At 36.5% G+C, this 14653-nt stretch overlaps 1 protein-coding gene across 1 annotated transcript in view; it reads right to left on the bottom strand.

The window, feature by feature from the left end:
- RASA3 (RAS p21 protein activator 3) overlaps nucleotides 1-14653 on the bottom strand; it is a 232677-nt gene that overhangs the window by 24715 nt on the left and 193309 nt on the right. Inside the window, exon 5 of the mRNA XM_044670496.1 lies at nucleotides 10359-10435. Within this exon, the coding sequence (XP_044526431.1) occupies nucleotides 10359-10435 (77 nt within the window). The remainder of the gene's footprint in view (nucleotides 1-10358; nucleotides 10436-14653) is intronic.

Genomic DNA, 14653 nt, shown 5'->3' with positions numbered 1-14653 from the left:
AAAAAAAAAAAAAAAAGCAAAAAGAGTCACCTTGTACAAGGAGGATTTTTTAAAAAATTAAAACATTTTCGTGACTCAGTAATAATATATTCTGAGATCTATATTCCAAAAGAGATCAAAGAAAGAGGAAAAGGAAGACTTGTCTGTACAAAAATATTTATAATAGTTCTTTTTTTGGAGGCAAAGAATTGAAAACTAATGGTGGACCCAATAATTGGAGATACTTTACTACCTTTACCTCAAAGGATTATTGTAAAGAAAGGTACTTTGTAAACTCTTAAGCATTATATAGATGTGAACTATTATTATTATTGTTACAACTACAGAATTTTTTTAATAACCCTTTCTTTCTGCCTTAGTATAAATTCTTTTTGCAGATGTTAACTTTTTTTATTCAAAGGTATTTTATTTTCCCAATTACATGTAATAACAATTTTCAACACATCTTTTAATTATAAGATCTAAATCATCTCCTTCCCTCCTCATTCTTGGAGATGGTAAAGCAATTTGAACTAGATTATGTATGTATTATCATACAAAACATATTTCCATATTGGTTATTGTTGTAAAAGAATACTCATATAAAACTAAATCATTAAAATAAAATTATAAATAACAGTAGCAATTCTGAGACAGAAGAGCAGTAAGGGCCAGGCAATGGGCCTAAGTGGCTTGTCCAGGATCACACAGCTAGGAAGTGTCTAAGGTCACATTTGAACCCAGGTCCTCTTGACTCCAACCCTGTCTCTCTATCTACTGTTCTATCTAGCTGGCCTCTTTTGTGGAAACTTTTAAATTCTAGAGTAAAGGAACTCTAGGATTCAGGGCATCCCACAACATACACAAAAGTTTCTCATGACTTTGGTAAAGAATTTCTTTTTTTTTAAACATTTATTAATATTTACTTTTGAAAAGTTAACATGGTTACATAATTCATGCTCTTACTTTCCCCTTCACCCCCCCAGTTCCCCCTCCCCCACATGGCTGATGTGTATTTCCACTGGTTTTAACATGTGCCATTGATCAAGACTTATTTCCAAATTGTTGATAGTTGCCTTGGTATGGTAGTTTTGATGGTAAAGAATTTCTACCTCTTTGCTATGGCTAGAATTCATAAGCATCCTCAGCACATGCAGGTAACAAGTGCCAAACAGCTGTGAAACATCAGCTGGGTCTTGCCTGGTACCAACTTCTTTTAGTATGGGGGCAGCTACCTTTCCCCCCTTTTTATCCATAGAATTGGAGAAGAGAAGAGGAGGAGCTGAGGAGCAGAAGAAGTAAGCAAACATGGTTCGACGGGAATATGATCAGGGATGTAGACTCTAAACAATCACTCTGTTGCAAATATTAATAATATGGAAATAGGTCTTGATCAATGATACATGTAAAACCCGGTGGAATTGTTCATTGGCTACAGGAGGGAAGAGGGAGGAGGGGAGGGAAAGAGCATGAATCATGGAACCATGGAAAAATATTCAAAATTAATTAAATAAACGTATTTTAAAAAAAAGTAAGCAAACAAGAGAAATGTTGCCAAGAAAATCATTGGGACAACTCCATAAGTAAGACATGGGGCATGCCTAATTCTCCAGCAGAAAGCCAATTTTTAGTGCTTTGTTTCTGTCATATCTGACTTGAGCATTTCAGACAATTAGATGTTTTGTATTTCTCGTGTAATTAAACAGATCTACATCGACTATGTGATCCCAGAGTCAGTTTTGTCCAGTTTTAGGATGTCTCTGAGATATTCTAAGGCAAGCTGTCTCGGAGGTGACAAGATCCCTCCAATTCCAAGTCCCAGCCCCACTTAGATGTGTGTGTGTGTGTGTGTGTGTGTGTGTGTGTGTGTGTGTGTGTGTATCAGACAGGACAAACAATAACTTTGATAGAGTCTCATTTTATGATAGCAACAGATATACTTAGGTGCTTCTACAGATACTAGACAATGTCTGACTGGGACCAGATGAAATTATTTTGATTAGGTTGCCCCCTCTTTCCCTGCCAGTTGAACATTGAATTGTTTGCCATATACACACTTCATTGCTCTCTTTGGTAATGTTATTCATTCTATGGTTTTAAAAAAGAGATTATTTCACCAAGGAAATAGAAAAAAGTTATAGTTCTTAAAGAATAACATCTAATAACTATTAGAATTATTTTTATACCTTATATTGCAACAAAAAAATCATATACAGTGCAAATTTTCCTCATTCTTGATATTTCACAAAATGTTTTCCTTAAAACAAGACTGAGGTGTCAATAATACAAGCATCATTAACCTCACCGTACATAGAGAAAAGTTCTTATACGTTCAGGGAGGTTAAATAATTTGCATAAGAGGCAGTGAGGTGGCTGTTGATTAAGTGGAAATTGAGGAGATGCTCATTAGCTGCTGAACAAATTGTGGTATATAATTTGATGGAATGCTATCATGCTTAAAGAAATGAGGAGTAGACTACCTTAAGAAAAACCTGGGAAAACTCGTATGAACCGAAGCAAAGTTAAGTGATCATAACCGGGAGAATATTGTACACAATAATAACAATATTGTATAATAATTAACTGTGAACGACAAGACAATTCCAAAGAGCATATAAAGAAAAATATTATCCACTTAAGAATGGATGGAATCTGAATGTAGGTTGAAGAATACTTCTTTTACTCTATTTTTCTTGGTTTTTTGTCTGTTTTTGTCAGTGGTTTCTTTTGCTTCCTGGTTAATATAGAAATATATTTTTCTTAACAGCACATGTAAAATCTCTACCAAATTGCTTGCCTTCTCAACGAAAGGGGAGAGGGGGGTCTAAGGGAGAGACTCTGGAACTCAAAATTTCTAAAATATGAATGCTATTTTTAACATTTAATTGAGAAAAAATGAGAAGGGGAAAAAATAAAGTGCATTGCTGTTATCATAGCCTTTCTCCCAGTAAAATCCCTTTAATATGAGAAAGCAATGGTTATTACTAATCCAGTTTTAGAGATATATAAACTGAGGCACAGAGAGATTACTAAGTAACACTAAAAGGAAATCAATATGCAGATAAAAACAAAACTTAGCACTTCTAGTTTCTACTACAGGATTCTATTCCCTTTTTTTCCCCAAAGTTTATGATTAGGTATTATAACATGAAGAAAGGAAAATGTTAAAGTCCTTTGTAATTCCCTAGTATTGTCCTGTAGAAATAAAGCCAGAAATAGTGGGACTTCAGAAAGGGACACACAACAAAAGCATCTTTTGTCTGCTGTTTGTAAGCTCACTGGAGAATACCTTGCAAAATCAATCAATAAGCATTTACTAAAGGGGCAGCTGGGTGGCTCACTGGAGAGGCCTGGAGATGGAGGTCCTTGGCTTAAATTTGGCTTCAAATAACCCCAATTGCCTAGTCCTTGCTTCTATTCTGCTCGATCTAGTTAGCATCAGTTCTCAAATGGAAGGTAAGGGTTTTTAAAAGCATTTATTAAGCACCTACTAGGTTCAAAAGGCATTGTGGTAGGAGCTGGATGCTAAAAGATCTTTAGGTTAAGGAAATCTTAAATTAAAAGCTAAAAGGAGCCTTAGGGATCATGTAGTCTAAAACCTAAGGTTACACAGGCAGTAAGCATCTGGACCAGTGTTGGAATTTAGGTCTTCTTTCTGTTGCAAAGCATTGTGTCCCATTTATTTTTTATTTATTTATTTTTTAATATTTTTTTTAAACCCTTAACTTCTGTGTATTAGTTCCTTGGTGGAAGAGTGGTAAGGGTAGGCAATGGGGGTCAAGTGACTTGCCCAGGGTCACACAGCTGGGAAGTGTCTGAGGCCAGATTTGAACCTAGGACCTCCCGTCTCTAGGCCTGACTCTCAATCCACTGAGCTACCCAGCTGCCCCCCATTGTGTCCCATTTATATGTCATAAGATATTCTGTACATTTGTTTTCAGTTGAGAATTATTAAATTCATAGTAAAATATTTTTCTGACATACATATAGAGGCTAGACACATACTGTAAGTGGTCTGTTTTTAAAATGAGTCCCATTTTTAAAAATATTGTGAATAAATATTCTATGTACACATTATAGATGAACAAAACTATTTGGGAATGGATCACATGTGAGCATCATGAAATAATAAAGTCAGATTCAGAACAGACATAGTACTGAAGACATACATATAACTATGGCTGTCATTTGCTACCATGTAATGGTGAACAGCGATCAATGGAAAGTCTAGTAAGGTAGAAAGCTGTGATTTTATAATATCCAAATCTATACATAGATTTTTCAGGGAAGTGTCATCAGCTGATACCTGGGCATAATACTCAAAAGAAACCGATTTTTAGGATGAATGAAGTCCATTTTCCTTCAAGGGAGTTGGGCAAAGTTAAAAACAGCAACAATGACAAAGTATTAAGTATAATAACTTCCATCTAGCAATCTCAAGGATTTCTGAGAAAGAGCCACACAGCGTGTAACCATCAAGACCTTTGTCTTCGTTAAGGTAAATGTTGAGTTGCTGCATCAGATCATTAAGTGTGATGAAGGTAGACTGATTTAACAGCCATGAATTCTCTACATGAATCAAATATGCCTTTACAGAAAATAAAAATTTAAAAAGCAAAGCAAAATTATTTCCCTGGATCCATGTGTTCAACAGGAGAAAGAAAAAATCCTTCATTTGAAATTTAAATCAGAAGGCATCTAGGACTGAAGATTGCCAGTTAAAGTCCTCAACAATCCTGATGGAATTTGAAATCTATCCAGAGTCTGGCTGTCTGTCATTTGGGGCTAGAGGCAGACTCTGCTTTTTTAGACACAAAGCCTTCCTGGAAACCACATGTTCAAATTTCACAAGGTGCCACAGTAATCTTCCCTCTGTATGTATTCTTGCATTTGTGTATATAGTGTCAATAGGAGAAAAAGAGCAAGAAGGCAAGAACAGACTTTCACTAAGAAGTGTTCAATGAGTTGAGCAATGAAAATTCAAAGCAATGGATAACAATCCCTCCCTCTCACTTTCTTTCTCTCCTTCCTTCCTTCCTTACTTCCTTTTCTTTCTTTTTAAAATTGAAAACCCTTACATTCTGTCTTAGAATCAATAATGTGTATTAGTTCCAAAGCAGAAGAGCAGTAAGGCTTAGGCAATGATGGGTTAAATGACTTGTCCAGAATCACACATAGTTAGGAAGTGTCTGAGAACCCAAGACTTCCCATCTCTGGTTCTCAATCCACAGAGCCACCTAGCTGTCCCTTACCCATAGGCTCTCCTAAAGTACTACCTAATAAGCTACTTTGGTGTAGTTCAGTGGATCTGAATCTCTTTGGTGCCATGGACTCTTCTGGCAAACTAGTGAAGCCTGTGGATAGGCTTCTTAGAAGAATATTTTTAAATACATAAATTAAAATATATAGGATTACAAAGGAAAGGAATACCATTAAAACATGCAATTACTGAAATACTTTAAAAAACAAAGCAAGTTCACATACCCCAAATTAAGAATTTCTGGTGCAGAAGAACAAGAATTGTAGCCATGGTGTAGGGGGTGTGTGTGTGTGTGTGTGTGTGTGTGTCTGTGTGTGTGTGTCTGTGTGTGTGTGTCTGTCTGTTTGTCTGTCTGTATCTGTCTGTGTGTGGCTTTGTGGGGTGGCAAGGGAGTGACGGGAGAAAATTGCACAGTAGATCTTGGGAAGCAATGCAGAGTCATGGAAGATGAAGTGGTTGGGTCTTTGGGGTTTCTGAAGCAGAAGCCAACATGTTATATATAACTCCTACTAAAATAATCCTTCATGAATCAAGATTAACAGATGCTGCCAAGGTTACAAAACTAACTTTGATGCAAAATACCACTGGCTAGAAATGCTCAAGAAAATTGTTTTCAACTTCAACAACATATCTTGGAAAGTATGGCCAATTTGGGGTTCCTAGATTGGAAAAAAACAGGATGAACGAAGATAAAAGTGGCTTGCATCAATACAGAATTTCAAGGCTTGCAAATTGTTTTACATACGTTTTTCCTTATTTGATCCTTTAAAAAAGTATGAATTGAGAGTATGAATATAATTACTCCTATGAGACAAACAAAGAAAATGAGTGCCAGACTTGCCCAAGGTAACAACATCTAGTAAACAGCAAACAAAACTTGAACCCAGGTCTCTGGATTCCAAATCTGTTGTTGATTTTTTTCCTATGACATCATACTGTACCTAGGAAAACTGTTGCTATGTGAGTGATTTAACCGAATGAAATGGAGAGAGAGCCCTTTAAACTTGGAGGAAGGAGACGTGAGTTCAAGTCCCAGTATTAAAAGAGTCCACTTTAGTTTTCTAGATCTGGGTTTTCTCTTAGATAAATGAGGAGTTCTTTAAGGTCTCTTCCAAATCAAACAATCCATGAGCCTATAGTTTTGACACAGAAACTCAGGACCAGCAAATCACCTAAGCTGATATCTGGCTCTTCGAGAGATAAAAAGTATGACCAAAAACTCTAAGGAAAGAAAGGGATTCTTCTCAATACTGCCAATAATTTATTTCTTTTCAAATGAATGCTTTTACACTATAGCAAAAGTGGTTTATGAACAATAGGTGTCCTTTAAGTCTTACTAGCTTAAAACAGGCCAGCTAGGTAGTGCGGTGCAGTTAGGAAGGCTCATCTTCCTGCATTCAATTCTAGTTGTGAGATCCTGAGCAAGTGACTAAACTCTATTTGCCTCAGTTTCCTTATTTGTAAAATCAGATGGAAAAGGAAATGGCAAACCAGTCCAGTATCTTTGCCAAGAAAATCCCACGCGAGGTCACCAAGAGTCAGACAGGACAGAAAATGACTTGAAAAACAAGCTTAAACTCCATTAAGACTTTTGGAAGGACAAATATTTGCATGAATACAGCTCACTCTGCTATAGTCTTTCTTAATGATGATAACAATGGCAAAAACAAAACAACTGAATGTATGTAGTCCTTTGCTATTTAAAAGCACTTTCATGCATATTACTTGAATTTATTAGACCAATAATCTCCTTATTTGCTGCTATAGAATCTGGGAAATAGTTATGACTTAGGAAAATTTCTAACTTAAGAACAAAATTTGAAAAGGAGAGCTGAGTATGATGTTATTTTATATGCTATTTTAATTTAATTTAATAATTTAGTGATTTTACTCTATTCAATAATGTCTGGCATTTGTAAAGCATCTCTGTTTTAAATTACTCTGATATTGTTTAAAATGTTTTGTTTTGTTTTGTTTTCCAGGGCTCCACTCAATACAATGCAAAGAATAAACCTCTTAAATGTGCTACACAAAATTTTCCCCCAAAAAAGGAAACAAGAAAGCTTCTGATATTTTTCAGTTGATGCAATTCTAACTGGTAATTTTATAGGCTTTAAACTTCTCAAAGAGTTGAGTCTCTCCTCTCTGGGTTTTTGAGGTATTTGTCCCTTCTTTTTTCCTTCTATTATATCTAGTTATTTTTTTCTCAGTATCCTTTACTGAAACATCCCACATACTACACTCTCTAAATATGGATGTAACACAAGTACCTCTCCTAGACCCCCTTTTCTCCTCCCTTTATCTCCATGGTCTTCTTAGTGATCTCATTAGCTCCCATGGGATCAATAAGCATCTCATGCAGATAATTCACATATCTATATATTCAGCCCTAGTCTTTCTCCTAAGCCCCATTTCCATATCACCAACAACCTTTTGTACATTTTCAAATATATGTTCTTCCCTTAGATATATCCAAAACATCTTCCCCTTCCCAGTCACCTTTCTATTTCTGTTGAAGACGATACCTTCTCCCAATAACCAACTCTACAACCTTGGAATCATTTGAACTTCTCATTCATCATAAATATCCAGAGATTTGTCAGATACTATTTCTGTATCTCTCCCATTCATTGCTTTCTCTCCACTCCCCATATCCACTCTAGTTTAGGTCTTCAGCATCTTACCTCCCACTTAGAATATTACAACAGGCCCCCAAATTGGTTCCTTTGCCTCAAGTCTCCATTCCCTCTTATCCAGGCTTCACATGGCTACTAATGTGATATGTCTAAATTACAAATCTGACTGTTTTCATCCCCTGTTCAAAAAGTTTCAGTGGCCCCTTAAAATGTCTCTAGAATAAATTAAATGCTACTTTGCTTAGCATTTAAAATCCTTCACAATCTGGCTTCCTTTTCCCACAGAATTATTTTTTGGTAATGTTTTATTTTTTTCCATTTAAATGCAAAAACAATTTTTGGTGTTCATTTCTAACATTTTGAGATCCATATTCTCTCCATCCATTTCTCCTCTTCTTCCTGAGACAACAAGCAATTTGCTATTGGTTATACATGTGCTAATATTATAAAATATATTTCCATATTCATTATGTTGTGGAATGACATGCTAAAGAAAAATTGAAGGAAATAAAGTGAAGAACGGTAAGTTTCAATCTGCATTCAGACTCCATAAATTCTTTCTCTGGAGTTGGATAGCATTTTTCATCACAAGCCCTTTTGGGATTATCTTGGACCATTGAATTATTGAGAAAAGCCAAGTCCTTCACAGTTGTTACTATACTATATTGCTGTTACTGAATGAAATGTTCTGGTTCTGCGTACTTCACTCTGCATCAGGTCATATTGATTTTTCTGAAATCCTCTTACTCATCATCCATTATAGCACAACAGTATCCCATTATAATTTCCACAAAATGATTCCCAGGCCATTATGGGAAATTTGATGTAGTAGTCATTGTACTCCTCTATCATGGACTCTTAAGAACCCAGCCTCATCTTGCCACAAGGAAATATAAGAATAAAAATAAGAAATATAAGAAGATTTTTATAAAAAGAGTTACAGAGCTGATAATTAGCATTCTACCGCATAAAATTAAAATAAATGTGTTTGAAAAAGAAGCAGAGTTAGGCCTCCAATAAATTTAGTGTGTCTTCCCTAAAGGATTTATGGAAAGATTACACAAGTCAAAAAGGTATGGAAAGAACTGACCCATCAGTGAGACTATAGATCCCTCTAAGTTAGTTATCAAAGTAGACTCACCTCAAAGGGGAAAAGCACATGAAGGCCACTTAATTATGTCACATGAAAAAGAACTCTCAATATGTCAAGATGGATTTTTTTGAGAAAATAAAGTTTTTCAGACTCTTCTATGAAAAAGTAGGGCATAAATAGAACTCGAGAGACTTCTTCTTAGAACCCACAAGGCTGGTATTTTTCCATGGAGATCTAGGCAGGCACAGGTGTAGCACCTGGATTGTTCATTATCTGAAGAAAATAAGTATACCCAGCTAAGGAATATCCATCAATGCAGAGGTTCTGGACTTATTATTTCCTTAGTACAGAGATCTATCAGAGAAGGAAACTCTCTTTACCAATATATCTTCTATTCTTGGTTGATTAGAGCTGCAATGTGAAGCTCAAAAAGAAAAGGGGGCCACCAATATATACTTAAGGATCTCTCCAAGGTACCTATGGGCTTAGTTTTAAAACACTGTTATCTCACTTTTATTACATTTTTTTTACTTCATAAAATATTTCCAAATTACATTAAGAAAAAACCCATACCTTCCATCTTGGACTCAATACTATATATTGGTTTCAAGGCAGAAGAGGGGGGTAAGCAAGGAAATGGGGGTTAAGTGACTTGCCCAGAATTACATAGCTAGGAAGTATCTGAGGATAGATTTGAACCCAGTACCTCCTGTCTCTAGGCTTGGCTCTCCAACCACTGAGCAACCCAGGTGCCCCCTCATGCAGCCCTTTGGTGCCATGTCCTTGAGAGCACACCTATCCCACCACATAGCTAACATGTATTAGTCTTAGAACATTTTGTGCTTCATAAAGACTTGTTGACTAGACTATATATGAAGGAGACCTTTAAAAAATACCAGAACTTATCTATCTTCTAAGTAGTCTCCTTGGGAAGTGACACACAAATTACAAGACTGTGCTCATATGAATTACTTTGGATCTCTTCTTTAATACCTGCCCTCAGGGTCAGTATATGAACCACACCAGAAAGTCAGTCATTTCAAACCAAACATCTAACTTATTCCCTTTTCGGATATTGCCAAAAATTAAATGTCTACTTAAAAGATGAAGATTTGCCTCATGGCCCCTGGAGCTATTTATAAGAAATATGTCTACAAATTCTGGAGGTAGTTCCCAATGAAGAACTCTAAAAATGTTCTGCACCATATTGGTATTGCTGAGATAAGTGTGTCACCTACCAAGGACCTTGGTTTGAAGGGGATGACACTCACTTTGATGCATAAGTTTAACCATAATTGTTTAAAAGAAATTAGTTATTACTTTATGTCATACTTCATGATACATGAAAGAACATCATTTTGAGTTAATTGTTTGTATTCTCAAAGCTTACCGGGTAGCAAGTTTATGGCAAATGACACCAGTGTCCGTAATGACTTCACTCAGCCTCATCTCAAGATGAACCTTTCCCTGAAAGAGAAAGCAGGATGTGAAAATGAGACAACACAAGCACAATGGCTCCTTCATTCCCATCAAGGACCTCTATCTAAAGAAAAGTCTGACTGCACCTGAGATTTAACAGTGAATCTTGTCTTGCCAAACACCTCTTCAATGAATTTCCACCAATAAAAGCAGGACTTCACATAATTGCATACAACTTCAATTGGCTATTTCCCATTGACTGTGACTCAGAGTGAATAAATCACTTAACTGAAGCTTTCATCTGAAAGAATTTCACATTTAAAAGTTTGTTCCAATGGACCACTCTCCAGCCCAGTTCTTGACAACAGGATCTTATAGTGTCACTGCACAACTATTTGAGCCATATTTGCTCACTGTTTAAATCTGGTAGGCTTTTTCAATTAAGAGGTCAAAAACAATTTAAAATTACTTTAAAACAATGAACTCTATAAAAGAACTGTATATAAAGAAGGGCACCTAAGAGCACTCTTCTTTTTAGGAATGTTCATGACACTAGTTAGTAGAGGTACTGAAGTAAAATCGTCCTTTCCCTTAAAAAACTTACATTTCCCTGGGGGAGAAGGGCAGAATTACATGTCCACAGAAAAATAAAATATATACAAAATAACTGTAAAGTAATTGGGTGGAGTATCGCCCAGACTTTGGTGACAATTGGATAAAGCAAGGTGTCAAACATATAGCTTGTGGCTAGGTGCAACCCAACCAGATTAAAATAGTTAGGAAACATTTAACAAAATAAAAAAATTCAATAGAAAACAGATAATGTTCATATATGGTTTTCTAAATGACTATGGGAGGAGGGGGGTGGTTCTTCTGTAGGTTTAGAAGTTCTCTTTTCATTTAAGTTTAATGCCATTGGGAAAGAGATAGTCTACCATATTCTCCAATTGATGTATATATCATGACATCTTGGATAGAGGCTCAAGATGGCCAACAAGCTGGGACCTCATTTGAAAAGGAGAATGTGCTAGATTGTATTTATGAACTTATTTAGTCTTTTTGATAAACCCAGCCTCCTCCTTGAATAAAAAGCCCATTTTCAAAAAAAAATCTTTTCCTTCCATTTTAGAATCAATATTGTGTATTGGTTTCAAGGCAGAAGAGCAGTAAAAGCTAGACAATGGGGTTTAGGTGACTTGCCCAGGGTCACATAGCTAGGGAATGTCTGAGGCTACATTTGAATCCGGGATGTCCTGTCTCTAGGTCTGGCTCTCAATTCACCGAGTTACCTAGCTGTCCCCTAAGTCTTTTTTTTTTTTAAAACACCAATAGCTTCCTCATGATATTATAAGTTTTTGAATCATGGAACACAATGATTTAAAGATTCAAAATTGCACAAGACACAAAGAAAAACATAGAGAAGGATAGAGCGAATACACACAGGCTGGAGCATATTGTCAGTGATACCTTCTTCATAAGAAGTAGCATAAAATGCATGAGACATCCTCAAAGAAATGAAGTTGGAAATTGCTTGTTCTATCTACCTCATATGGTTGGTTGGTATAAAAAAAGCACTTTGTAAGGCCTTGAAGATCTATCTATATAAGTGTAAAGCTATTATTATTTTCCTCATAGTATCAGTCTTCCTACTTTGCTACACCAGCCACTAAGTGAAGCCCAAATAAAGAGGAAAATACCACAGCCATGTTATTCTTGTATAGGAAGGGCCAGGCTTAGTGCTCATGTGTGCTTTAAACATAGATTTCTAAAAATAGGAAGAAGGGCTTAAAGAAATCCAAAGAAAAAGGGCCTCTATGAGTAGAGTCCAAGACAAAGAGAGCATGACCTCATAGATAATTCACAGAGCTAGGGACTAGCTAGTGAATATCCCCAATCAAATTCTAGTTGTCTGATTCTAATAATATTTTTCTGTTTCTGTACCCTTGTAGAATTAATTACTATGATATCATTTTTCCCATGCAGACATTTGTTCTGCTATTATTTCAAGCATTTATATTACCTCCCTAAATCAGGGGTTTTCAGGTGGTCCATGAATTTAGATGTGAAAAAAAATCACAACTTTCTTTCAATACAATCAATTTCCTTTGTAATCTTTTGTGTTTTATTATGTGCATTAAGAACCTTATCCCAAGAAGGGGTTCATATACTTCACCAAACTCCCAAAGGGGTTCAAGACCTTTTGGTCTTATGAACCCACATCCTAAATAGGCTATAAGTTCTACAAGGGCAAGCATTGATCTTCATATGTCTTTTGAATGCTTTTTTTCCTAGACAGTGCCTCATACCATAAACTCCCAGTCAATGCTTGCTGAATGAACGCTCAGCCCCCATTCACAGTCATCCAATGACCTTATGCCCTCTGCTTTCCATCTATCAGTCTTACCTTTCTGACAATAGGGATACACATTTTCTACTTAAATCAAAAGAGATGTTGTGAGGATCAATGAAAGCAAAACTTCCTCTTCCCAGACTTAGTTTGACCTGCCAAGACTAGTATAGATTTGGCTAAGTGAGAAAAGGGCATGGAAGGAGAATTGCCCCACATGGGGACATGGGGACTGTGGCCAACAATGGATGTAGCAGAGTTGCCATCAAAATGGGGTTGTGGCTAAGGAGAGTTCAATGAGTAATTCTAAATATTTACCATAACTCTACCACCTGCTAATATCAAAGCACCATCTTTCAAAAATCATGAAGAAATTATATTGAAGGTGAATACAAATGGCATTGGTTTCCAAAAGGGCTGTTTTTTCTATGTAGAAAACTGGCTTAAGGAGAGAATCTAAGAGATAAGCAACCAAGGAAGAGAAAGGCCTTCCCTCTACCTAAGAAGATGCATCTGTCTCCCCCTTTCCTCTAGAACAGTGATTCCCAAAGTGGGCACCACCGCCCCCTGGTGGGTTCTGCAGTGATCCAGGAGAGCAGTGATGGCCACAGGTGCATTTTGAGGTGGTGATAGTATGTGACAGGGGGAGCTAAGTAATATTTTTTCTGGAAAGGGGGCAGTAGGCCAAAAAAGTTTGGAAACCACTACTCTAGAAGTAAAATAGAAAATTAGACTATAATTCAATTCAGTTTAAAAAAGGAACAATACAATGCTATATACAATGCTGACTAGAACCAGAGAACTTAAGATTCGAATTCTACCTCTTATGATGACTGTCTGACTTTTTGCAAGTCACTTCTCTTGTCTCTGATTTCCTTATCTGTGTGAGAAGGGAATTCCTTCCCCCTTTAGTTTGATGTAATCAACCAAGAACCTGGAATTTCCCTCCCTTTGTTTTGATGTAATCAATCTGCCTTTACATTTGAGATGTGCAGGGATAGCCAGGCCCTCAGAGAAAGGAAGTTGAAACCAATGAAATAGGAAACTGATTCCACAGGCACTGCCCCCTGGGCGATGCCAGGCAAATTAGGGAACTATGATTGGTTCCTGAGATGTGATGTGGGAGAGCTAGTGGGTGGAGAAAACTGCTTATAAAAGTGAGACTACGGGTCTGCTCACACACTCTCTCACCCTCTTCAGACTGGATATTGGAATCTGAGGGAGAACCCCTGTGGGTGGTGAGCTTCATTCCATCAGAACAGCACATAGGGTGGTAGGTTAGGCAACTCTCTACCTCTTCCTACATTTCCCTCTATTTACTATCACTATTTTGATATAATAAAGCTACTAAAGCTACTACCAGCCTCATAATTTAATTTTAATTATTACATCTGTAAAATAAGAAGATAGGACCTGATTGTCTCAGAAGTCCCTTCCACCTCTAAATCTATGATCCTGTGGATTCAATAAACATTTGTTAAGCACCAAGGGAAGGAAAATCTGTTGTAGTAGAAAAAGCATTGAGTTTTTGGGCAAAGTCCTTGGGTTCATATCCCATTTCCACCACTTAAGAGTTTATGTGACCTTAGAAAAGTTCCTTTGTCTCTCTGAGACAGTTTCCTCATCTATAAAATGAAGATATCTGACAAGAAAGTAATCACCAAGGCTCCTTGCATCTCTTAATACTCTCATAACCTTGGCTTTTGAGCACAGAAGAAAGAGTTGAAAAGCTCTTGTTTACAAAATTCTCTAAGGTTTTCAAAGTACTAAGTTTAAGTTATTTGCTTAGGTTTATATATCTAACTGAGTTTCTCTGAAATGAGAGAGATAGAGAGAAGCATCATAGATAGCTAAGCTGTGACAAACAAAGGCCAGTTATTCTTCTACACCGGGAGGTTGAATTTAACTATAAACTCAAT

Source organism: Gracilinanus agilis, chromosome 3 (assembly GCF_016433145.1).
Source record: "Gracilinanus agilis isolate LMUSP501 chromosome 3, AgileGrace, whole genome shotgun sequence".
Taxonomy (NCBI): Eukaryota; Metazoa; Chordata; class Mammalia; order Didelphimorphia; family Didelphidae; genus Gracilinanus; species Gracilinanus agilis.
Note: the sequence above shows the minus strand (reverse complement) of the source record. Positions and strands in the feature narration are given on the sequence as shown.